Genomic DNA, 26,954 nt, shown 5'->3' on the forward strand with positions numbered 1-26,954 from the left:
CAGTGACCCAGAGCCGGGATCGAACCCGGGTCCTCGGCGCCGTGAGGCAGCAGTGCTACCACTGCGCCACCGTGCTGCCCCGATTCACTGTCTAATTCAACATATATATTCCGGAACGTGTTCCGAGCATTAAATACTTTGATCATTACTTTATGAACGACCAAAAACAAGGTTGATTGTAACATTTTGTAATAAACTAAGAGGCGAGCACTGAGCCCATTGACGCTCAGGGTTCTTTACATCGTCTCTTCTCTGTTAACTTGCTTCAATTAATTGCAGTAACTTTGGAAGAAGGCCAACCAATCCAAAATAAAAAGTGAGCGTAAATCAGTTACGTAACTGGTTCATTTTCCATAAAACATCAGTCGCTGATGTGCATTCTGTTTATGCAGCGGATTGTAAGCAGCTTTTCACTGGTCGGAAATGAAAATGAACATTTTCCCACCTATTGCTGACAATTTTTCTTCCCTGCTAAGTTTTTTGTGTTATTAATAATCTGTGCCAACAAGGCATCATAACTAAGGCCGGTCCTGTCCCCACCTGACTTGTACACAAGTGACTCGACTGGGGTTCACTGGATCAGAAGCAGGGACTTGGCTGATCTTTCCTTCTCTACAAGATGCTTTTATTTAGTGCTTATCTCCACCGAAGCTATTTATAATAACAGTACTGAAAAAATGCATTTTAAAAAAATATTTCCCTCAAAGGATCTTTCTGGAGCATTCCCAGCTGTTGCGTTATATGAAGATTTATTCTCTTACAAATGTCTTCTCTTTTAAAAAAAAAATCAACTACTTGCTCCATTGAATGAATGTACTACCTGACTATATTTTAAGAATTCTAATCACTTCGCTAATGAAATTAGCGGTGTTTGACAACAAAATAGTAAGTGGTGCTGGAGCGTTTACACTTAATTACAGTCAGCCCCAAAATGCCAATAAGTGCACCAAATGAGAATTCAGAATCAAAATCTGTGAATACAGACAAACAAATTAAAAAATAGAAAAAGAACGGCAAATTCATCAGAATCTGACAGGGAATATATTTCAGCATTTTAGCTTGGCTGGAGAATCAGCAGCTTGTGAAAAGAACTTAACTAAACAGGGAGATCAATTGGAATGAAAGCGAGTCAAGGTATGCTGCTGACTCCAGCCAAAGGCAAGCAGGTAATGGGTTTAGTCAGCAAGTACCAACAGCTTCCACAATTTTATAACGTACATATTTCATTCTGTGATGGTAAAATGTGAAGGATCAAAGTGATTGGAGAATCACTGGACCTCTGGGTAACAATGCTTCAGAAATGTCTGTCAGGAAAATGCCCACCAGAAATTCTGGAATAAACAATCAATGTGGCAGGCTTCAAACCTCACTGAGACAATCTCTATATTCCAGGTTAAATGCCTCTACTCATGAATATTTCTTTGCAGCTGGCATCTGAAAGAAATAGACCCACAGGGACCTATCTAAAATCTCCCAGTATTAAATGACAATGGATGATCATGACTTGAAGAGAACTCAGCCACTGGGGGTGATTCTGCAGCTACGTTCGCCTTAAGCACAAATGATGATGCCAGCCCACAATCTTGCGAGAATCGGAAAACAAGATTCTCGCTGGCGAGATCTCATTTTTCAATTTTCCCCACCCTTCACCACTGACGTAACAAGGTTCCTGCCCGGAACGGTCATGATCTAGCGGCCGCGTTCCGCCGCGGGCTCTCCTGGGATTTCTGACGGTCGTTACGCCTCGTGGATCAAACCAGATCTCGCGAGACGTTGTGATCCGGATCCTTCCCACAATGGCCGGTACCCAGACTTGCACAGTTAAGTGAGCTTAAAAGCCCACATAACTTAAGTCTACGCTGGATCGAACGCTGCCTGGCATCTACTGGCCTCGTCGAGGAGACCCCCAGCTGGGTGCCGTTTAGCACTGGTCCCCACAAACGGGGACGAGGCACTTAGCAGGCAGGTGGCGTTCTCTCAGGCATTCAGAGGACCCCGGGCGGTCCAAGTCTGGTCAGGATGGCACCCTGGCACTGCTGGTGCCAACCGGGGACCTTGGCACTGCCAGTCTGGCAGCCTGGCAGTGCCATCTGTGTGCCACCCTGGGTGCCCAAGTGGTACTGCCAGGGTGCCGGGTTGCCAGTGTCAGGCTGGCATTTGCCTGCGGATCAGGCAAGAGAGTGCCCTGCCCGTGTGAGGTGGAGTGCGGAGGGGGCCCGTGGACCCCCTTATAAATGAGCTTGCCGTTGGGGGGGGGTTCCGGTCATCGCGTTTGGGGGGGTTCGAGAGACCGGGGCGCCATTTTTAAACAGTGCCCCAATCTCTTCCCGCACTGAGCAGCTCCGCTTGTCGGGGTCGAAATAGCAACAAAGTGCCGTTAGATAGCGGAGTCATTCCCAGTGCTACAAGCTGCGTGAACGATCCCCGCCAATCCTCCCAGAACGGACTCTGATATTTGAAAATTAAGTCATTTTAATATGATTTTTAGGCTTCCCTGCCATATATTCTCCCCGCATTTAGAATTCCCCCCTTTCCAACATGACGTCTTGTTGTGAGGTATTTAATAGTGTGAAGCAGTCAAAAGGACCCGATGTCCAGCACAGGGGTGGAATTTCATCTATTACGTTGAGTATTTTAGATCACTGTGCAAAGAAAATACCGCTCATAAAAAGAAAGTTATGTGGTCGGCACAGGCCTGGAGGGCTGAAGGGCCTGTTCCTGTGCTGCACTTTTCTTTGCTCTTTATTACCGGGTTTGATTTGTGCCAAAGAAATGGCCCTGACACCCAAATAAATACATGTTTGCGATAGTGATCCCTATGCTGCCACCTCACCATGCACATCCAACACTGCCAGTTCTCTGTCTCTACCTGTCCACCAGTGTACGAAGGAAGTAGCTCGCTGGTGCTGGGGTTAACATACACACAATTTCCTGCTCCTGCTTCAAAACATCTTCAATTCTAAGTTGAAACAGCAAACGTATCTGTGAACTCTGAACTGTGCAAAATCACTGTTCTGCAGAAGGGTCACATCAACTCTAAACAGTAGCTACTTCTCTCTCCACACAAGCTGCCAGACCTGCTGAGCCTATCCTGCATTTTCTGTTTTTGTTTCACATCAGTTAGTTGCTTTAACCTGTAAACCTCCTGTACAGTCTAACAGCGAGCAAAAGACATTGGGGAGGGAGCCAGCAAATTTTGCAAGAATCACATTAATAAATGGAACCAAAAATTATTTGAATTAAAAACAAACTAGTTTTATATTCTTTTGTTATTTCACACTCAGGAAAATCCCACCGTTCTTTCCAAACTCTCCAAGCATTAGTAGTTAGGAATCGTCCGGCAGGAATTGCTGTCCATCACTCTCTCTTCCTTTCTGGAAATGGTAAGAAGTCTTACAACACCAGGTTAAAGTAACAGGTTTGTTTCAAACACTAGCTTTCGGAGCACTGCTCCTTCCTCAGGTGAATGAAGAGGTATGTTCTAGAAACAGATATATAGACAAATTCAAAGATGCCAGACAATGCTTAGAATGCGAGCATTTGCAGGTCATTAAATCTTTACAGATCCAGAGATGGGGTAAGCCCAGGTTAAAGAGGTGTGAATTGTCTTAAGCCAGGAGAGTTGGTAGGTTTTCGCAAGCCCAGGCCAGATGGTGGGGGATGAATGTCATGTGACATAAATCCCAGGTCCAGTTTGAGGTCACACTCATGTGTGTGGAACTTAGCTATAAGTTTCTGCTCGGCGATTCTGCGTTCTCGCGCATCCTGAAGGCCGCCTTGGAGAACGCTTACCCGGAGATCAGAGGCTGAATGCCCTTGACTGCTGAAGTGTTCCCCGACTGGAAGGGAACATTCCGGCCTGGTGATTGTCGTGCGACGTCTATTCATTTGTTGTCGCAGCGTCTGCATCGTCTCGCCAATGTACCCGAGGCTTGCGAAATCCTACCAAATGTCCTGACTTGAGACAATTCACACCTCTTTAACCTGGGGTTACCCCTATATCTGGATCTGTAAAGACTTAATTACCTGCAAATGCTTGCATTCTAAGCATTGTCTGGCATCTTTGAATTTGTCTATATATATGTTTCTGGAAAATACCTCTTCATTCACCTGAGGAAGGAGCAGTGCTCCGAAAGCTAGTGTTTGAAACAAACATGTTGGACTTTAACCTGGTGTGGTAAGACTTCTTACTGTGCTCACCTCAGTCCAACGCCGGCATCGCCACATCATTTCTGAAAAGCCAGAAGGGAAATGCCACGTTTTGAATATTACAATGGGAAATGATCTAGGAGATCTTCTGTAATGAGTCCTTACCCAATACCACTGTTGCCATTCACCACCTGTGTTCAGATTTACCAGACGGTAGCGTGAAGTATTTCGCTGGGGAATCTCTTCAAGCTCCAAGTATTTTGTAAATAATAGGAAGCTGGGGTGGGAGAGGGCGAAGGGAATGTTTCCCCTGGCTGTGGTGCCGAGAGCTAGGATTACATTCTCAGAATAAGGGGTTGTCCACTTTAGACCAAGGGTTTTTGAATCTTTGAAATTCTCCACCATGGGGGGGGGGGGGGGGGGGGGGGGGGATCAACAGATTTTTGGATACTCAGCGAATTCACGGAGGTGCGGGTAACGCAAGAGGGTAGAGTTGAGGTCGAAGGTCAGCCAGCATCTGACTGAAGGCGAGGGCGGGCTTGAAGGTTTCAATGGTCCCCTCCTGCGTCTACGTCTATGGCTTCTGTTATGATGAATATTAAACTGGCCTCTCATCAAGCTTCTGCAGGATTTTACCACAAGTTACAGGATCTCACTGACATGCATGCTCATAAATAATCATATATTTTAAGCCTCTGTAACCCTCTGTTAATAAAACTCATTGTCATAATAAATGCCTGAGCAGACAGCATATTTATGTCTTCATTGGTCAATCCATCAACGTTATGCAAAATTTGGCAACAGTAATCTTGCTCTGGACACAGTGACATTTTTCTCCCTATTACCTCAAAAATCTTTGCAATGGCTATTTACCATTAGAATCAATTCTGTTTGTTATCCAACAGGTTGCAATGGTCTTTTTTTCTACACTGGCCTGCACTATCTGTGAGAAAGGCATCACCGCTGATCAGCTGATACTTTGACTCCAAACGTGAATGTGATTTGATACAACAGGGTCAATGTGACTAAATAAATTTTCACGCAAACTTCCAAATTTGTTTGTTGCAAAGCATTGGGTGGTGAATCTGAGGAACTCTTTGCCGCAGAAGGCTGTGATCGATAGGTATAAACATCAGGCCAGCCTTTAAGTATAAACCTTCACACACTCGGAAATCTACCATTTTTGCCATGAGGTAAAATGGCAGTGCGGATTCAGCTGCAAAGCCCGGACTGTGTGATCAGAGTGGTCAAAACGGCAACGGCAGGGATTTTCCAGCCCTTCGTGCCGATGGGATTCCTCCGGTCCCGCCGATGTGAACGGGGATTTCAATGGCTCGCCGAATCCGCCGTGGGGAAAGAAGTCGCAAGGAAGCTGGAAAATTCCGGCCAATGTCTTGGCAGTGCAAGTTTGATCAATCTCACACTTACTGCCTCAGCTAGATAAACAACACACTTAATTCTGTCATTCAGGAACTTATAGCACAGAACAAGGCCATTTGGTCCATTGTGCTTCTGCCGGCTCTTTGGAAGAGCAATCCAATTCATCCCCCTCCCCTGCTCTTTTCCCATAGCCCCGTCATTTTCTCCCCTCAAACTGCTCATCCAATTTTCTTTGGATACGTTACTATTGAATCTGCTTCCACCACTCTGTCACCGTGCTTTCAGATCATAACAACTCACTGTGTGAAGAAAATTCTTCTCGTCTCCTCTCTGAACTTAAATCTCCGTGCTCTGGTTCCCAACCCTTCTGCCAGTGGGCAGTTTCTCCTTCCCCACTCGATCAAAACCCTTCGTGATTTTGAATACCTCCACCTCGCCTCGGCTTTAAATTTTTCCACATTTGTCCACATTAAACATTTGTCACAACATCATAGGGAAAACGTGGGATGAATAATGTGATCAAACTGCAGTGCAGCGTAGCACAAGTTAACCTGCCCAAAAGATAATGCCAGGGAAAAAGTTCCACGCTTGTTGGTAACATGAATAAATTACCACAGAGTGTTTGCTGGAGTCAACAGCCTGTGCGTGGTCAAACATGAAGATATGAAAAACATCTTTTGATTCACAGTTTAACGGGGAGATAAGTTGGGTCCTGTCAACCCAGATTCCACGGGAATCAAAGGGTTTCTTTTGAAATCAGTCCATTCCTTAATTGTCCACCTTCACTCCGACTGTTTCATGTCATATCTCCTTCCATTCGATCCACAACAGGTGGCAATGCAAGAGATGAACGGAAATTTGAGCGGAGGCCCCTTGATAACCAGGGGCTGAATTTTCCCTGTCGCAGGGGTGCAGGTTGAAAGTGGAACTGGGAACAAGGGCAGCTCCAAACTCCCAACGGATCATACCAGAGGTGGGGTCTGACTAGCACGAGTTAATGAATCTCACTTGAATCACTACTTGGGGTAAGTTGGTGACACCACCAGACTGGGAGCTCAGCAAGTCCTTCTTTATATTCATTCCCTACCTACCATGGTGCAATGGATGCCAGTGGGCTAGTGCTGATGCCACAGCTCATCATGTGAAGGAGTGTCTCCTCCATACTGGTGGCCTGGCAACTGTGGCAACAATTTTTTTTTACACTTTTCTAGCTCTTCAGAGGGCACCTCCATCTTGAGGTGCCCTTTTGATCTCCTACCAACACCAGCAAGACTCATCTCTCCCATTGGCAGCAGGCGTTGCTGCTGGCTCTTTGATTAGACCTCCAAGTTCCCTGGTGCACCCACCCCCCTTAATTGGACAGGGCTCCTGGTGGCGGACTTTTAACCAGCCACCTCTGGGAAGATCACACTTAATGTCCCACTACAGCCTCTTCGGGGTTCCCAAATATATCCCTAAAGTTAAAAATCACTGCAATGCCAGATTATTGGGTTTGATTAATGAACTAGACCACGAACTGCATTCATCAGTGTTCAAGTGCAGGTAATTCTAAGAAACTGGGAATGAACTGAATGATGTATCAAAGATAAACTAGGACTTAGGAGTCTTAGTTCAAGATTCTCTTAAGGGTAACATGCAGGTTCAGTCAGCAGTTAGGAAGGCAAATGCAATGGGTGTATTCATGTCAGAGGGCTAGAATACAAGAGCAGGGATGTACTTCTGAGGCTGTATAAGGCTCTGGTCAGACCCCATTTGGAGTATTATGAACAGTTTTGGGCCCCGTAACTAAGGAAGGATATGCTGGCCTTGGAACGGGTCCAGAGGAGGTTCACAAGAATGATCCCTGGAATGAAGAACTTATTGCATGAGGAACGGTTGAGGACTCTGGGTCTGTACTAATTGGAGTTTAGAAGGATGAGGGGGGGGGGGGTCTCATTGAAACTTACAGGATTCTGAGGGCCTAGATAGATCAGACGTGGAGAGGATGTTTCCATGAGTAGGAAAAACTATAACCCGAGGGCAGAGCCTCAGACTGAAGGGACGATCCTTTAAAATAGAGATGAGGAGGAATTTCTTCAGAGGTGGTGAATCTGTGGAACTCTTAGCCGCAGAAGGCTGTGTTATATAGGTTCTTGATTAATAAGGGGATCAGGGGTTATTGGGAGAAGGCAGGAGAATGGGGATGAGAAACATATCAGCCATGATTGAATGGCGGAGCAGACTCGATGGGCCGAATGGCCTAATTCTGCTCCTGTCTTATGGTCGTAAGTGGCACAGAGTAGAAAGAGCCATGCATGAACTGGGCCATGATGATCACACTACATTGTGCTCTAGTCAAAGGGCACACTGCAAACTGGTTATTTCCTAATTATCGTAAAATCCAAAGCTGGAAGACCAGAAGATTCAAATCAAACACTAAAGACAGAAATAAGGAGGCTTGCTTTACGTCTATAAGGGGGGGATTATGCCACCACACGTGCAACCACTGCAAATTGAGCGATACACCTTGATCTTAAAAAGTCTTGAAAGCATTCAATTATGAATCGATGTTATTGTAACATTGTAGAAACCACTGGGATTTTATATATTCCTCATTTCTACATACAGTATTTTAAATTTTGTAATAAACCATCATCCCTTTAACATGCAATTCAGGGTCTCAGAAAAATCAGAACCCTCTTGAATCCACTTGCAGGAGTGTGCACCCCATGGGTTACCCAACCTAAGCCTTACATTATCCTTCCTTTTTCCTGAGTTTACTCCAAAAATTGGAACTTATTCAGAAATGTTTTCATGTGATTACATGTACAAGCCTTTTTGTGCCAGTATCCTGCTCGGAGCCACTACTTTTCAGCTCCCAACCTTTTCATGGGGAATCCATCAGCCCAGAGACACTCCAGTAACAACAAAACTAACAATAAACTTTAAACAAATCATCTTCAGGACTAAGACGGCAATACTTCCTGAAATGAGTAATTTTGCAATGTTTGCAAAGGGATTTTCTGCCTCTGCATGTATTTGCAGGAAAAGCAATTTCTGTGACCAGTACTAAAAGTTTCTCTTTAATTTTCAAGATTGAGATTTTTGGGAGAGTATCACAATTAGATCGCCAATTTGATGGCACCTTTAATGCCTTCTGATCATTTCTGACCTTCACGCTGTAAAAGCCTGTGCGATGTGAAGACAGCGACATTCTAGTCAGAGGTGGGAGCAGATAGAAGAAAGGCTTGTTAGGAGCCCGATCCAAAGCAGATAGTAGACCACATTAATTGTATAGATTAGCAAATATTAGACAAAAGTCTGCAGCCAAAAGGAAAGAACAATTCTCAATGCCGATTAAGCTTCATAGCTGAACCACCAGAAACGACAACCAAACCCTTGGATTGGCGTTTAAGCTAACTATTTGTTTCAAATAAATGCACCACCCCCCACCCAAAACTTGCTTAAATCAAGTTTTTGTGTTTGTCGGCATATGACACGATGCTTGCCTGCTGATAATCCGCCTCTACCTATCCGGATGGCAAATTCTTCATCTTGCATCTGGGCATCTCCTCCTTCATCCTCCTTTTTCTCCTTCACTGGTTTCGGCTCCTGTTTGAGTGCAAACGCCATTTGTGGAGAGTCAACAATACCCTGGAAATTGAACAGGACAGGTGTGTCAAGCAGCGTTATAGGATGTGCAATCGCTTTTTATAATAATAAATAATAATAATCTTCATTGTCACAAGCGTGCTTACGTTGACGCTGCAATGAAGTTACTGTGAAAAGCCCCCAGTCGCCAGATTCCGCCTGTTCGGGTACACAGAGGGCGAATTCAGAATGTTCAATTCACCTACCAAGCACGTCTTTCGGGACACGTGGGAGGAAACCGGAGCACCCGGAGGAAACCCACGCAGACACGGGGAGAACGTGCAGACTCCGCACAGACAGTGAATCGAACCTGGGACCCTGGCGCTGTGAAGCAACAGTGCTAACCACTGTGCTACTGTGCTACCTTCACAAGATGTTTCCCGTTTATGAAACCCTTCCCATCCTGCGGTTTCCCCAGCCCACTTGTCATCGCTCTCTCTCTCTTTCTGAGAACACAGATTTCACCAGGCTCCTCCCAATATCAGCTCTCGCCCGTCAGTGGTTTACCAGGAAATGCAGCTTGGAAAGTTGGGGAAAGGCGTTTGTTCCCCATGGAGGAGAGAAGGTCGAGAGGAGATTTGTTGGAAATGTTTAAATCATGAGGGGATCTGGACAGAGTCGAGAGGGAGAAAGGGCACCGATTTAATGCGAATAGCACAAGGACCAACGGATTCATGAGGAAAGTGTTTTTTACACAGCAAGTGGTTGGGATCTGGAATGCACTGCCTGAGAGTGCGGTGGAGGCAAATTGAATCATGGTTTTCGGAAAAAAAAAAAGACAATTATCTGAGGAGAAAAGATCTTCGGGGCCACAGGGAGAGGGTGCAGAGTGTGACTAGCTGTATGGTCCCTATAGAGAGCTGGCACATTCACAACAGGCCTCCTTCTGTGCTGCTTCTACGATATTTTTGATTCCCCGTGATCTAACTCCTTCTCTGCATTGCCCTACAACAGCAGAGTTAAAAAATCTAGAATGCTGACTGGGGAAAATCCAGGTATTCTGCAACACCATGGAGAGAGACAGAAAGGCAGACCCAATGTGCAGCTACACCACTGCATCATATCACTGCTTACCCTCTTGTTTTCCTGTCGTGACAATTCTATACATTGTACATGGCTAAACTCTCCTCATGCTAACAGAGAAACATCTGTCACTAACTTTACTTCGGGGCTAAAGAACAGCCAACAATGCATTCAGAAAACCTGACTCAAATTCAGTTCAGACCAATGCTGCCTGCTTTCCACAGATACCCAGCAGCAAGAGAATCTCACCATTGACACTCCTTTCAAAAATCAGTCGGCATCACTGGAACCAGGATTTCGTCCCACCAGTTAATTTTACATACAGATGTACGCAAAAAAGCCACATTGACACTTGTCACACAGTACCATGAGGTATATATCGGGGTAGTTAGTAATTGTTATTAACCTGTCTGATGCAAATCCTTTCAGCGAACACTGAACGGAAACATACAAAATAGGTTTTACCTGCTTGAATTAATGAGCAGTTTTGGTAAAAAACACAAGTCTAATTTGTAGCCAGAGGGCACACACAAGTATATCAAACCCCCCACCCCACACACACACACACACACACACACACACACACAGTTAGTGAGACACAATTATCATATTCCAACTTCCGTTCTTCTCTGCTCACTCTTCTCCATTTCTTCAACATTTGGTTGAACAGAATCTGCTATTAATATCAGAGAGGGTGATCTGGGGAATCTGTGAGCTTGAATGTGCTCAGGGTGAACTAGAAGCAGAACCTGCGGTTTCTGGATGGCTTGGGCGTGGTGAATAACCTGAAAACAGGACAATTACACCTGCTGCTTTTCAGAGGTTGGGAGGCGGGGGGCAGGGGGGAGAAGATGCCCGTTTTAGTTCTCTTGCATCGTGTGTGCTCAACTGGTTCAATAAATCTGAGCATAGGAAGGGAAAATTTGTCACTGCCAAAATTCAATTTGTACGAAGTGTCCCCATTGTCGTTGCTCGAGCTCCGATGATGGACACCCTCTAGTAAGCAGTCCCACATCAAGTCTACCACAGGCCAAGTCCACAGGCTTCCTGCATGCTTCCAATCCAACAATGAACTAAATCAGAGGCTCAGAAAAACAGCACCAATGTGAACACTCCCACTCTCACACCAAACATACCGTTGGACCCTGAATTTGCAAATTTCTGTCCATCTGTGAATAGTTTCGTCGTCTAAATCTTGCTCAGAACCAGGTTTAAAAACAATGCATGCTTATTTCCTGTGGGGCAGTTATGGGTACAAGGGGTCTCCTTCCCCACCCCACTATTAGACTCCACTAGCTCTGGACCACGGTTCAGGAGATGTTATTAATAAGTCATTCATATACATCGGAAATCGTTGAGTCTCCAGCGCCGATCCTTGTGGCACTCCATAAGGTACAGTTTACCAATCTGAAAATCACCCATTCACCCTGACTCCCTGTATCCTGTTAGTTAGTCAGTCCACCATGTATGCTAATGCATTTCCCCAACACCGTGAGTTCTTATTGTACACACTAACCTTTTATGTGACACTTTATCGTGTGCCTTTTGGAAATCCAAAGGTTTCCCTTTATCCACCATGTTCGTTTTATCCCCAAACAACTCCAATAATATGCCAAACATGATTTCCCTTTCATGAAACCGTGCTGACCCTGTTTGGTAGTATTACGATTTTCTGAATGTCCTGTTACTGTCTCCATAATGGATTTGAACACGTTCCCAGTGACAGATGCTAGGTTAATTGGCCTATAGCTTCCTGCTTTCTATCTCCCTGCGTTCTTCAATAGAGGTGTCACATTAGTGGTTTTCCAATCCACTGGGACCTTTCCAGAATCCAGGGAAATTTGGAAGATTGCAACAAATGCGTTCAGTATCACTGCAGCCACTTCTTTTCTGGTCCGAGGACGCAGGTCATCAGGTCCAGGGGACTTGTCTGCCTTAAGTCCATTAGTTTTCCAGTCATTTTAAGTTTCACTCTACCTCTTGCCTCTCTACAATTGTTGGGGTGATTTTTGTGTCTCCTACTGTGAAGATAGACACAAAATACCCATTCAACGTCTCTGCCATTTCCTGTTTTCCTTTATTAATTCCCCAGTCTCACTCCCTAAGGGACCAATGATTGCTGAGCTACTCTTTTCCTCTTCACATACTTTTAAACGCTTACGGTCTTTTTTTATATTTATTGCTAGTTTACTTTCATACTCAAATTTCTCCCCCTACATTTTTTAAGTCATTCTTTTTTGGTTCACAAATCTTTTGCCCTACCTGTGTGTGTGCGAGCTTGCGTGAAGCCAATGATTTTTGCAGCGTTTCAGGCCTTCTCTTTCCATGTGACAGCATCTTTAACTTCCCTAGCATCCTTCTCAAGGGTCTTTGTCAATATTCACATTACATAGAACATAGAACGATACAGCGCAGTACAGGCCCTTCGGCCCACGATGTTGCACCGACATGGGAAGTCAAAAACTAAAGGCCATCTAACCTACACTATGCCATTATCATCCATATGCTTATCCAATAAACTTTTAAATGCCCTCAATGTTGGCGAGTTCACTACTGTTGCAGGTAGGGCATTCCATGGCCTCACCACTCTTTGCGTAAAAAACCTACCTCTGACGTCTGTCCTATATCTATTACCCCTCAATTTAAGGCTATGTCCCCTCGTGCTAGCAACCTCCATCTGCGGGAGAAGGCTCTCACTGTCCACCCTATCTAACCCTCTGATCATTTTGTATGCCTCTATTAAGTCACCTCTTAACCTTCTTCTCTTTAACGAAAACAACCTCAAGTCCATCAGCCTTTCCTCATAAGATTTTCCCTCCATACCAGGCAACATCCTGGTAAATCTCCTCTGCACCCGTTCCAAAGCTTCCACATCCTTCCTATAATGAGGCGACCAGAACTGTACGCAATACTCCAAATGCGGCCGTACCAGAGTTTTGTACAGCTGCAACATGACCTCATGGCTCCGGAACTCAATCCCTCTGCCAATAAAGGCCAACACACCATAGGCCTTCTTCACAACCCTATCAACCTGGGTGGCAACTTTCAGGTATCTATGTACATGGACACCGAGATCCCTCTGCTCATCCACACTGCTAAGACTTTTACCATGAGCCAAATATTCCGCATTCCTGTTATTCTTTCCAAAGTGAATCACCTCACACTTCTCTACATTAAACTCCATTTGCCACCTCTCAGCCCAGCTCTGCAGCTTATCTATGTCCCTCTGTAACCTGCAACATCCTTCCACACTGTCTACAACTCCACCGACTTTAGTGTCGTCTGCAAATTTACTCACCCAACCTTCTGTGCCCTCCTCTAGGTCATTTATAAAAATGACAAACAGCAACGGCCCCAGAACAGATCCTTGTGGTACGCCACTCGTAACTGAACTCCATTCTGAACATTTGCCATCAACCACCACCCTCTGTCTTCTTTCAACTAGCCAATTTCTGATCCACATCTCTAAATCACCCTCAATCCCCAGCCTCCGTATTTTCTGCAATAGACGACCGTGGGGAACCTTATCAAACGCTTTATTGAAATCCATATACACCACATCAACTGCTCTACCCTCGTCTACCTGTTCAGTCACCTTCTCAAAGAACTCGATAAGGTTTGTGAGGCATGACCTACCCGTCACAAAACCATGCTGACTATCCCTAATCATAATGTTCCTATCTAGATGATTATAAATCATATCTTTTATAATCCTCTCCAAGACTTTACCCACAACAGACGTGAGGCTCACCGGCCTATAGTTACCGGGGTTATCTCTACTCCCCTTCTTGAACAAAGGGACCACATTTGCTATCCTCCAGTCCTCTGGCACTATTCCTGTAGCCAATGATGACATAAAAATCAAAGCCAAAGGCTCAGCAATCTCTTCCCTGGCTTCCCAGAGAATCCTAGGATAAATCCCATCAGGCCCCGGGGACTTATCTATTTTCACCTTGTCCAGAGTTGCCAACACTTCTTCCCTACGCACCTCAATGCCATCTATTCTAATAGCCTGGGTCTCAGCATTCTCCTCCACAACATTATCTTTTTCCTGAGTGAATACTGATGAAAAGTATTCATTTAGTATCTAGCGTATCTCCTCAGCCTCCACACACAACTTCCCACCACTGTCCTTGACTGGCCCTACTCTTACCCTTGTCATTCTTTTATTCCTGACATACCTATAGAAAGCTTTTGGGTTTTCCTTGATCCTACCTGCCAAAGACTTCTCATGTCCCCTCCTTGCTCGTCTTAGCTCTCTCTTTAGATCCTTCCTCGCTTCCTTGTAACTATCAAGCGCCCCAACTGAAACTTCACGCCTCATCTTCACATAGGCCTCCTTCTTCCTCTTCACAAGAGATTCCACTTCTTTGGTAAACCACGGTTCCCTTGCTCGACCCCTTCCTCCCTGCCTGACTGGTACGTACTTACGTACATTAATATTTATCTAGACCACAATCACAGATTTCACACTCGACTGCAAACATGCCTGTGAGCTTTCAATTGAACATCTGAACCACGTGTGTGAACTCATATTTAGTGGCTGTCAAGGTCTTATACAATTGTCTCCTAACCAGAACACCCCAGCAGTCAGAAAAATATTCAGCATTTCATCCACATCTTACGTTGGCACACTGTCAGTCAGCAATCTTCAATGTGATTAATGGCCTTGTTGCGACCAACTCGGGGACGTGACAAGGCCGTTAAATCTCGAGAGGCCTCTCGTTACATTTGCGATGCCCTCACTGGGTGAGATCAGTTTTACATATTTAAGTGAGCCATTCGGCCCATTTAAATATGCCGCACCCGATTCTCTCGAGGGCCAGGAACGAATGGCTGTGTCTGGAGGAACTCGCCATGGCGCCATTTAGTCATGGTCCACACAAACATGAAACAGGCGTAACGGCACCTGGGAGAGGGGTATCTCAGGCCATTGGAGAACCTGGGTGGTCGGGCTCTGGGCAGGGTCATACCCTGGCACTCTCACTGACACCCAGGCACCTTGGCACTGCCATCCTGCCACCCTGGAAGTGCCACCCAGGCACCCTGGCACTGTCAGGATGCCCAGGTGGTGCTGGTAGGGGCACTGCCAGGGTGCCAGGCTGGCAATGCCAAGGCGCCCACTACCAGGGATCGGGCCCAGGGGTGCCCTCCCCTTGAGAGGTGGGGTGAGGAGGGGGGTGGGGGGCTCAAGCGTTCAAGGATCCCTGAACAGTTTGTAAGTTGGGCGTTGGGCGGGTCCAGAGGCTGTGGTGGGGAGTCCGAGGGGGGTCGAGAGATCGGGGCGACATTTAAAAATGGCTCGTCAGTGCAGGAAATGAGGTAAGTGTGGACTCTGCAGGATGTTCCCGACCAAAACCAGGGGGAAAAAAAGAGTTCCGTTTGATAGCGGGGTTATTCTTGGAAACACCCCGCTACACATGTTCAAAACAGGACTCTGTTTTTTGGGGTGTTAAATCCCGCCCCTTGTTTCCAATTGTCAGTCTCTGTTGCACTTTTGTGCCAACCTTTTTGTTGCAAATTCCTTTATCCTCATTTATTATAGGAATTGCCTCATTTTTAAAAAATCACCTTTCAGTTTTATAAATCTTATTGCCAGGTAGAAAAATACTATCCTCCTGCACAAACAACACAAAATGCTTGCTAAAAAATTTTAATCCACCATTTTTCCGCAGAAACTGACATTTCTGAAGTCCAAAATGGGGGTTCCGAAGAAAGGCAAGTTTGAAAAAAATCTCCCTCTGCTGTAACCAGCGGCCCGTTCAAACCTGGACCTGGGATCTCAAGACAGGGGCACATGGGAAAGGCAGGCAACAATCCTGGCCTGCTGCGATGTCGTCCGCTACTCTCAAGGAGGTCCTGGGGGCAGGACGGAAGGCATTTGGAAGATAAGGCCTAGGACTCATCGGGGGCCAGCAATGACCTTCAGAACAGCTGTTGAGTCGGGTGAAGAACTCCTGCTTCTCCCTAAACAACTTTAGATTAGATATTTCTTTCAACAAAACTTGGCACATTCAGGGCAACCCGATTTCGGGAGAAAAGGTCAAAAGCGTCAATTTATATATGTAAACAGTCAAGTGCCTGTTTCAGTCTCAGGCCTTTGCCAATACGGAGGGTGGTACACCTCACTCGCCATGTTGGACGCTTAAGAGCTTCTTTAATGCCTGAAGAACAAGCACAACACGAACAACCTTCCAAGTCAACGTGTCTTTCCTCATTCCAATTTGATTTCTGTTTAAAAAGTTGAATTTTGAATCTAAATAATGCATCTTGAAGGGAACAATTTAAGAAGAGAAGGAATGGTGTTCACTCCCAGCCCTCATGCAAGTTAAGGGAGACGGGAAGTGAAGGGTTAAGAGTGAGGTGAATTCTAAACGTAGCAAGGGTGGAGGGGAGATGCAGAAGTAGAGTTTAAGTCAAGGCAGAAGGGAAAAAAAAGAGGGAGCAACAAAGAATAAGGGAGAGAGAAGCAGAGGGCAAAAAGCAAAAAATAAAGGATAACTAGAGGCAGGGAAAGAAACAACATCACATAGACAGGAGAGACAGACAAGAGAAAGAAAGTATTCTCCAACCTGCTATGCGCATACCACAAGAGATTGATTATGATGGTATAAATTCTGTCATAATTCATTACGAGATCAAGTGATTTTAAATACAGGCTGGGGGAAACGGTCAGAGTGCTGGGCGGGTCTTTAACAGACAGGAGTTATGTAATGCACTCAAATGCATTAATTAATTGCGTTAGATCAGTTTCTGTACCCATATCAATTTTTTTTTTTGCTATCTAATTTTTCAATCCATTTAATAAATCCGCAACAGCAAATCTCCACAAAAACATTCACCTTCTCAAAGTAACTCCACCCTCCAAATAAGAGATTGTGTGCAAAGCACAGCAAACAACACCACCTTCATCGCGGATGCACCACACAGCGCAACACAACAAAGATCTTTCAAGCTGAAAAGGTTAAACATGAATCAGCCACCGAATCTCCTTCTTAATTAAAATATGGTTGCTTGGTTTTATTAACAACATTTAATGATGAGACGTCTACTCTTCAGTAAGATTCAAGCCATTATTCAACTTCACTCACAACTTCATTTGTCACTCATACATAATAATGAGATGGCCCGTCCTGTAAGAATTAAGCCATCATTCTGCTTCAATAAGGACTTCATTTATCTTGCGTTCATAATCCAGCCCTGGAATGCAAAGCAAATTCAGTACACCGCCATTAATTATTCAAGAAATCAACTACAATATTGGCAGTCAACCCATGTTTTCTCAAATCAAGTATTCTCCCAAGTTCATGCAGATCCTGTAAAGACTGGAGTTACAGGACAGAACAAAATAAAGATAAAGGCCACAAGGGGGTGAAATTCAATTTCAGGCTGATTTCCAGATGAGTGGTGAGCTGCCAGTTTGACACAGTCCATCATTAAATTCTATAGAGAATTAGGGGAAGTTGGAAGTGAGTGAAGTACATTGCTGACCGATTAAAGGGAAGAAATGCGGGAATATCAAATCCTTGTCCCCAGAGCAAATGGTCAAATCAACGACAGCCGAAATAACAAACAACTTGTGTTTCTATACCACCGGCAACCAAAAAACAAACGCCCCAAAGTGCCTCACAAAATTGTCATACAAAATTTGACACCAAGACACGTGAGGAGATATAAGGTCAAGTGCCCAAAAGCCTGATCAAAGAGGTAAGCTTTAAGGGGTGTCAGAATTAAGAAGGGAGTGATGGAGAGGCAGAGGGGAGGGAATTTTAGAGCTCAGGACTTGCCTTCAGCTGGGCAGGCCCTGTCAATGGTGGTATGAAGGAAATCAATGATATGTAAGGCCAGACTTGGAGGGACAGAGTTCTCAGAGGATGATAGGGATCAACTTTGTAAGAGGTGACAGAGATACTGGAAGGATCTGAACAAAAAAGGTGGGAATTATAACTTCCAGAGATTGCTGTGCTAGAATCCAACCCAGGCAAGCAAGCACCGGGTGATAGGTGAACGTCACTCGATGTGAGCTAGAGAAAGGACAGCCGAGTTTTGGATGAGCTGAGATTTAGGCAGGATGGAAGATGGGAGAAAGGCCAGCGTTGGAACAGACAAGTCAGGAAGTAACAAAAGCATGGATGGGGTGCAATTGTTACCACTGAAGCAATAATTACTGGGGTATTTGGTTCCATTTCTCAACAAGATTCGTATTAAATGTTGTGCAATGTTGATGTCAACCCCATGAGGGAATATCCATCCTTCAGATCTGTAGTAAGCTCCAGCTTTAGTCTCAGAATGTTCATCATTATTTATTGGGGCGCGTTTCTCCCAAAACATGACTTTGTGTCATTTTGATCAGGTTTAGCGAGGTGTTTCCTACCAGCTTATTGGCTGAGATCCAGACCTGGATCCCTCCACACTTAAGTCATTTTTTGGGGCGCTGGGGAATTTCTCCCTAGTCTAGCCTACACTTGGAAACTTCTTCATCAGTGGGGATCTGAACCCACTGGCAATGCCGATTTTGAAAGGGTGCTATAAGGAACCTCTTTTAAATCCTTGTCTGATCCTTGTGTCCCTTTTAATTCCTGTCTTGCTGGCTGCTTCAACATTGCAGATTTTGGGCTTAAACTCCAGACTTTTGACCCCCCCCCCCCCCCCCCCCCCCCCGAACTGCTATTACAACTGCCCCAGCCACACCACTCAATCCAGTGTGCTACGTGGCAGGATCCGTGATGTCATTTTGATGGACTTGGCTAGCAGCCAATCCGTTCTTTTGAAATCCAGGTCTTTGACGCGCTCTCGATTCTGACTGGGGGCCTTCTTCCGGAATGTTCTGAAAACACAGGCAGGCTCTATTTTGGAGAGTTAAGTTTCAGTTCTGTTTGGATCTCGAGAGCTGCCAAGAGCAGGTTTGAAACACTCTCTATATCCAGCCAGGCCTGTGATATTTTAACCTCTGATTAAAAGGCTGCAAGCATCTGCAGTCTGTTCTGTGAAAATGTAGGAGGCAGCAGGTTCTATCAGCTAAGGCTGGCAGTGAAAATAATCTCCAGCCAGGCCTGTGAAAGCTTCACTTCTGATTAAAAGGCTGGGGAGTTGAAATTGATTTATTTCAACTGATGTCCTGTAGATAAAGACCTTTCTCTCTGCAGTCAGTTCAACATGTGGGAGATTTCAATCCAGAACCACCTGCAGGGAGAGAGGCCTGTTCGAAAAGTTATTTGCAATCCTCAGGTGACGAATTCTAATATTACCTCAGTGAGGCTGAGAGCCTGTCTGGTGGAGGTCGTTCAAATGAAAGAGACTCCCCACAGTGAACTGATATAATTCATGGAATCCCAACAGTGCAGAAGGAGGCCATTCAGCCCACTGAGTTTGCACCGGTCCTTGGAAAGAGCACCCCACTTAAGCCCATGGCTCCACCCTATTCCCGTAACCCAGTAACACCACCAAACCTTTTAAACACTATGGGGCAATTTAGCCAATCCACCTAAACTGCACATCTTTAAACTGTGGAAGGAAACCGAAGCACCTGAAGGAACCCCACGCAGAAAGGGGAGAACGTGAAAACTCCATACAGACAGTCACCCGAGGCCAGAATTGAACCTGGATCCCTGCAGCTGTGAGACAGCAGTGCTAACCACTGTGCCGCCCAGATTGTACAACCAGATGTTCTAATTGAAGACAAACATTGCAACATCCAAACCAACCAATGATTTTAACACATAGCGTCCTTGGAAGATCGTTGACTACACGACAAAGACTATCACCTCAGCAGCAAAGATTTATCTCACGTCCTTTTAATTCCTGTTATTTTGATCCTTTCCCTACCTCCCTCCCACCTTGTGTCTGTCTGTGTGGAGCGTGGGACAGGGTTAGGGAAATAATTAGATGAGCAGGCCATCGTTATATTACCATTACATGTTTATCTCTTCTCTTGTCATAGACAAACAATTTAAAAAATGTTTTATTTACAAATCTAGTGCCTGAAAGTCATTGGAGCAGCCAAGAATCAAAGATCTCAGCGAAAATATGCAAATTATTGGTTAATTCACTTATGTTGGGACTCCAGGGTCTGTGGGGCTGGAATTGACCGCACACTTGCTGAAGGTATAATAATAGTGCCCTGATCTCTAAGTGCACATGAGGGCCCGCGCAAGTCCCCACTCATGGGCAATGCCGCCCTGGCAGACATGGGCATTTATCTTCCCCCTCTCCCCCAAGTTAGCACATCCCCTCTTTCAGGACCACCCTCCTTTCAGGACTCTCCCTTCACACACCCCAACCTCATGACGACCCTTCATACCTCCCCTCACCCTCCATCGTTCAAACCCTTCCTTCACCCCCCCCCCCCCTTCATGGGAATGCAGCCTCAACTAGGCCGTGCATATTTAAATTAGCCTAATTGAACATTTAAATATGCAAATCTGGATCATGCCTCGCAAAGGCATGATCCAGATCGCATTGGGTGCCTGGCGTGAAACCCAAATTGGTCCTCTCCCACGATGTTCCCGGTGTGCCCAGACCGCCACCGGGCGGAACCTGGTGGGAAGATCACACTCCCTATTTTTATTGATCACCCAATAAAACAACTTTGCAAGTACTGTAGATTCAGACAGTCAGTAATTCATATGTAAAAGTAACAGCATGGTTCGAATTTGAACACCTTGCTTAAAACTAAACAGACACTTGAAACCTGGTGCCCCTTGCCACCTTGCTGTCTTGGAAAATTGTGTGTGGTTCAAGGGAGCCCACGAACATACAAGGCATATGAATTAGGAGCAGGGATAGGCCATTTGGCCCCCGAGCCTATCTTGCCATTCAAGAAAATGGCTAATCTGATTGTGACCTAAACTCCACTTTTCGGCCTATCCCCAATAACTTTGACTTCCTTGTTAGCCTAACTACCTCCGTCTTAAAGCCTAAACAAGGCAGTGGAGAAAAACAACTTTAAAGATCTGTTATTCCATGGAAGTTGCTGTGTGTGCCTTCCCTCGGGCAAGATATACGAGCAGAATTCATCATTAAATTATTCATTTCAATAATCGTCAACTATACTTAAATGCAATGTTAAAACTGTTAATGTTTGGTCTCAATGTAATTAGCATTTGGTTCAACCAATTACAGAAAACCCCTTCAGGAAATGCACCCTTAATTTTTGTAAAGGGACGACAAAAGAATATATTTCACAAGCCTGGGGGGGGAATCACGTGAATGATCTTCACAACTTGGGTTGTTTCACGGTAAATACTCAATTCCTAACTGGCAATGACTCTATCTTTCAGTCAGATTTAGGAGAATAATCTATAATTAACCCAAATTTGCAGAGTTAACTTCTCTATAATTTAGCAAAGGGTTGGAGAAACCCAACATTTTACTGTAAAAGGATTTGAAGCAAAGGATCGACAAAATAGAGCCATCCTTCAGAAGCTTGGCGGTTCAATAGTAATGACAACTCTCAATGTTAGGACTGCTCAATTAGCATTGACAAGTTAATTGATAGTTATTTGAACATGTACATTTGTTAAGCTTTAGTTGAAACTCAAACTTTGGGGAGGAGTATTTAACAGTGCAGAATGCCCGAAGATATAGATCAGTCTAATTTGGTACGATGAATTTTTTTTTCCAAATGTTACCCGTTTCTCAGATTTACAGGGCCAATGCGCCACGTGGATGGGGCAGACCCTAATCCGTCTCCTTGCTTGCTCCAAAAACCAACTCAAATTGAATCCAAAACAGAAATGAAACAGAGTCCCGTGTCGATCGTGTTAAGCCGGGTGTTTATCTAATGGGACTCTTGTATTATTTTGGGGCCTCAGCAGGGAATACCCCGCCAGGGGCCGAACTTAATCTCATTGCCTGCACTGAGGAGCTCCACTCGCCAGTGCGGGAAGAGATCAGGGCACCATTTTTAAATGGTCACGCGATCTCGAGACCCCCCCTCAATGTGACCCCCTCTCCCCCCCCCCCGCCAACACCCCAACTCACCTATAAGAGGGGTCATTAAACCCCCTACCTTTCATTTAATAAGGGCAGGGCACCCCAGGCCAATCCCGGCATGGGAAATGACACCCAGGCACCTTGCACTGCCAGCCTGGCACCCTAACAATGCCTCTGCCAGCCTATCAGGGCCACCCAGGCACTTGGCAGTCCCAGCATGGCACCCAGGTGGCACTGCCAGGGTGACAGGCTAGTAGTGCCAGGGTGGCATTCGGAATGTCAGGTTATCACCCTGCCCAGAGCCCAGCCACGCAGGTGGGCCAAATCCCCTGGGTGACCCCCCCCCACCCCCCACCCCCCCCCCCCCCCCCCCACCCACTTGCCCGTACGCCTGGTCCCCGTTTGTAGAGACCAATACTAACAGGCACTCATCTGCGGTTTCCAAGGCGAAGGGATTCAATCCCAAAACCTTGGTTAGATCAGGTGAGTGCATATTAAAGTAAGACGAGCTGCTCACTTTAATATGCAGATTTGCCAAATACAGATCCCACCCATTGTGGTCGGGATGGAGATCGCAACATCTCGTGGGTCTCGCGAGGTGTGGCGAGCGGGTAAATTCCGGAAAAGGCCTTTCCTGGGATCTACTGGCCGCGTCGCGACCCGATTCCGGCGGGATTCGCCTGTAGATCACGCCCCATGATATCCCCAAAGAGAGACATACCAGATCCAAGCTGACAAGAACAGGCTTTGCAGGATGATAGTACAACACGCAAGGAGTTGGTCAGGAGCCAGATCAGAACTGAAGATAATATGTTGAAATGAAATGAAAATCGCTTATTGTCACAAGTAGGCTTCAATGAAGTTACTGTGTAAAGCCCCTAGTCGCCACATTCCGGCACCTGTCCGGGGAGGCTGGTACGGGAATTGAACCCGCGCTGCTGGCATTGTTTTGCATTACAAGCCAGCTATTTAACCTACTGTGCCAAACCAGACCTAATCACCACCCCAGAGGTCAGAAGCAATGCACTTTAAGATATCAGTTAAATGACTGCCCGATTTAAACTGCTCACTTTTATATTCTTCTGCAGAACATAAACATGAAGGATGAGAGTGCTACTTACTACTCTGCCAAATAAACTCAGAACGACCAACTCTGCCAAGCCAATTTTTTGATCTCAAAAGTGAATGCATTACCGTTATAATGTTCTCGTGTCACCCTTCCTGTATCCCCCTGGGATCTCACAGCTGTACTTGGTGGCTCAGCAGTAGCACTTTCTTCTCAGTGTTCAATAGTCATGGGGTTTAAAACCTCCCCTCTCCAGACTAACACTTCAGTGCACTGTCGAGGGAGACTTTCAGACGAGACAGTAAACCAAGGCCTTCCCTCTCAGGTGAACGTAGAAGATGTTACGGCGCCACCGTTTGTCGTGTTAAGCACACTGAGATAACACGGGCTACAACTGGATGCAGCTATAACTGAAATATACTCCAGACCTTGAAGTGAGTTCAATTTGATTTATTGAACCTGCCACACAGTTAGCTCAGTTCTCTCTGAGTCCGACTCTGCTAACCTAAGTGTGATTACTCTGTCTGACTGAACCAGGCTCGCTCTTAGCCACGTGCTGGAGGTGTTATGTGATATATGCACCTGATTCACTCTGTAGATGTCCCCAGTGGAAAGAGGCAGAGTGTGAGTGCTTCGTGCCTTTTATAGTGGGAAACCATCCCTCAGTGTTCTGCCTGCTGATTGGTTATGTCCTGTTCTCTGTGTTCATTAGCTGCCTGTCCGTATCTCATTATGTGCATGTCTGCATATCATGACACCGTTTAAAGAAGAACAGAAGTTTCATCTGCTCCCTGGACAAAATTTATCCCAGTTTGTTACCTCATTGCTATCTTTGGGACCCTGCAGTGCGCAGATAATTGACTGTCACATTTCCCCACAGCACTGACTACCATTCGGTGGACAGCATTTTGGAATCTCTTGAGGACATGAAAGGTGCAATATGAATGCACCCAGTTAAAGCTCCGTTACTGCAATCGGTAAGGCAATGGGCATAATGATTGTAATGACAATCGGTTTATTCCGCTAATTATTTGTAACACATTTAATCCTTGACACTTTGTGGGCAGTTGTGAGTCACAGGTTTTTTGACCATATTCCGCTCAGCTCCTGTGACTGACTGAGTTTCATTGGTTCATTTCAAATGGAGTGGGTTTGCGTCAGATGATTCAAGAGCTAAAACAGGCATAACAGACAAAACCGAGAAGGAATCTATTATTCTATTATTCTTAAATACAGAAGGCTAATTTCCTCTGTAATATTTGTTCATATTAATGCAATCTCGGGCCGTAAACATGTCACTGAAAGCAATTCAGCAGGACAATCTCATTCAAATATCTGCCAGGCAACTGTGGTTAATACTTCCAGCTGAGTGTACGTTGGGGTTATTACTTCACAAAGACTGGGGCTGGACCAAAACTTTGTCCTATTTGTACATTAACAGAAAAGAATTAACTTGTCTTAAAAAAGAGGGACTGAATCTGCCTGAAGTAATTCCCAGAACTAAATCTAAATCTGAATAATCCAGAAATTGCTTGAACTATTTATGGTTTAACAATCAAATGTTTTGTTGCTGCATTACAACTTGGTAGTTTTAAACTTTAACCGCAGACTCTACCCGGTAACCAGCACATTATACTTTCATGGAATGTATGAATTACAGCATTCATTGCCCATCCCTAATTGCCCTTGAACTGAGTTGTTTGCAAGGCCATTTCACAGGGCAGTTACAAAAACGACATTGCTGTGGGTCGAGAGTCACTTGTCGGCCAGACAGGGTAAGAATGGCAGATTTCCTTCCCTGAGGGGCAGAAGTGAAACAGATGGTTTTTTTTATGACATTTGATGATAGTTTCACGGTCTGCAGTACCAGGATTAGTTTTCAATCCCACATTCATTGATTGACATTTGATTCCTCCACCTGGATGGTGGAATTTGAACCCATCTTCCCAGAGCAGTAGCCTCTGCCCAGGATTTTCCGTTGCCGTTCTTTTTGGGCAGGTTTGGGGTACAGGAGCAGAAAAACCCGCCAAGGCCCAAATCGCATTTGTCGGCGCGAAATCTCGCTGCGATCGTCCCCTCCCCTCCACCAGTGAGGGGTTTCCTGCCGTGCAACACCAGGAACCTAATTCCCATTCATTAGCATCTCATTATCAGGCCTCCCCGCAGCAATGTCCATCCCCTCCCCCCCATCCCCAATGTTCTTCTTTTTTTAAATTTAGGCTACCCAGTTAATTTTTTCCAATTAAGGGGCAATTTAGCATGTCCAATCCACCTACCCTGCACATCTTTTGGGTTGTGGGGGCAAAACCCACGCAGACACGGGGAGAATGTGCAAACTCCACACGGACAGTGACCCAGAGCCGGGAGCGAACCTGGGACCTCGGCGCCGTCAGGCCACAGTGCTAACCCACTGCGCCACCGTGCTGCCCACCCTCCCCCCCACCCCCTATGTTCTAATGTCCACCCACGGCGGCATGATGTCACAATGGTGCAAATAAGGGCTGCTTTCGAGAGGTGTGAACCTGGTGAGCTAAATTCAGAGGGGAGTTCAGAGATGAGCGCACGGCTCGCTACACAGCGCCTTTTCTTCAGAGGGGGAGACAGCAGTGGCGAGGGGGGTTACCGGCTGAGGCGACAAGGGTCCCGGCAGAGGCGATGGGGTTACCGGCAGAGGTGATTGAGGGACGAGCAAAGGTGAGGGGGAGTACCGAGAAAGGCGAGGCAGGGTCCGTCAAAGTTCCCGAGGGTGCCGGCAATGCCTTGGGTGCAGCACCGGCAAAGGTGAGGGGAATATCGGCAAAGGCACCGTCTCCAGCAGAGGCCTATGCAGCAGGGCTGAAGGGTGAAGGCACCAGGCCAACAAGGACAATTTAACTGTGCCAAAGTCTCGGGGGGTTGGAGTGGGCTGCGAGCGATCATTAGTGACAAGAACAAGAGAAACTTGACAGCAACAAAAGTTCCATGTGATTACTATGGTTACCCTGCAACAGTGGCCGGCTCAGACAGCACCTTTCGATAGTGAAGAAGAACACAATGGCGGAGGAGAGCACTCCAACTATTATGATCCCAGACCAGATCCCAACAGTGACGAGGATACTGGACTGAAACCCCAATATTTTAGTTTAGTGTAAGACTGTGCGGAAGGAATGATTCGCTCCACGAGTGATTGCATGAAGGAAGTGGGTTTTGGTATTTTTTGAAACCAAACTTTATCGTGAATACAATATTAAACTCTTTAACTTCACACCTGAAAGGAACAGCTTACTATTACCCCTTAAACACTACTACTCAATTCCCCATTAAACAAGAAGGAAAGAAACATAGAGCTCAATCCATCTTAAAATCAGCGTGCTTTACAAAACAGATTAGGTTCTTGTTAGCACCCCTTCAGACTCGGGCTGAATGTCTTCAAAACACCGTTTCACTTGGTGTATTTTAGTTTCTTTTGTTTCCTCAGACAAGACCGCTCTGCCTTAAATATTACGACTCTTTTTTATAACTATCCTGCTGCGAGAGAAAACTGCCTTTACTTGTGGTTAAAACAAAGGTTGCCAGATCAGACCTCAACTCTTCGCCAAAGCTTTCTCAAAAACTCACTGAGCCCCTTACCCAGCAATGGCATCATCAATGCAAGGCTAAAAGTGGATCAACTACCCAGGGACGTTCCACAGACAAACCACAGTGCATTAGCCCAGACTGAAAAATATTCCTGAGTTCAATTTCACCTTCTGGCTCCTAAACATTCCTGGGCCATGGAAACAAAATCCTTTTT

At 45.6% G+C, this 26,954-nt stretch overlaps 1 protein-coding gene across 3 annotated transcripts in view; it reads right to left on the reverse strand.

Moving 5' to 3' along the window:
- LOC119953648 (zinc transporter ZIP11-like) overlaps positions 1–26,954 on the reverse strand; it is a 762,231-nt gene that overhangs the window by 539,268 nt on the left and 196,009 nt on the right. For 2 of the 3 annotated variants that reach the window (XM_038778121.1, XM_038778123.1), the window contains one exon: positions 9,018–9,162. In XM_038778121.1, coding sequence (XP_038634049.1) covers positions 9,018–9,162 — 145 coding nt within the window. The remainder of the gene's footprint in view (positions 1–9,017; positions 9,163–26,954) is intronic. The other variant, XM_038778122.1, reaches the window with a different exon arrangement.

Source organism: Scyliorhinus canicula, chromosome 18, assembly GCF_902713615.1.
Source record: "Scyliorhinus canicula chromosome 18, sScyCan1.1, whole genome shotgun sequence".
Lineage (NCBI taxonomy): Eukaryota > Metazoa > Chordata > Chondrichthyes > Carcharhiniformes > Scyliorhinidae > Scyliorhinus > Scyliorhinus canicula.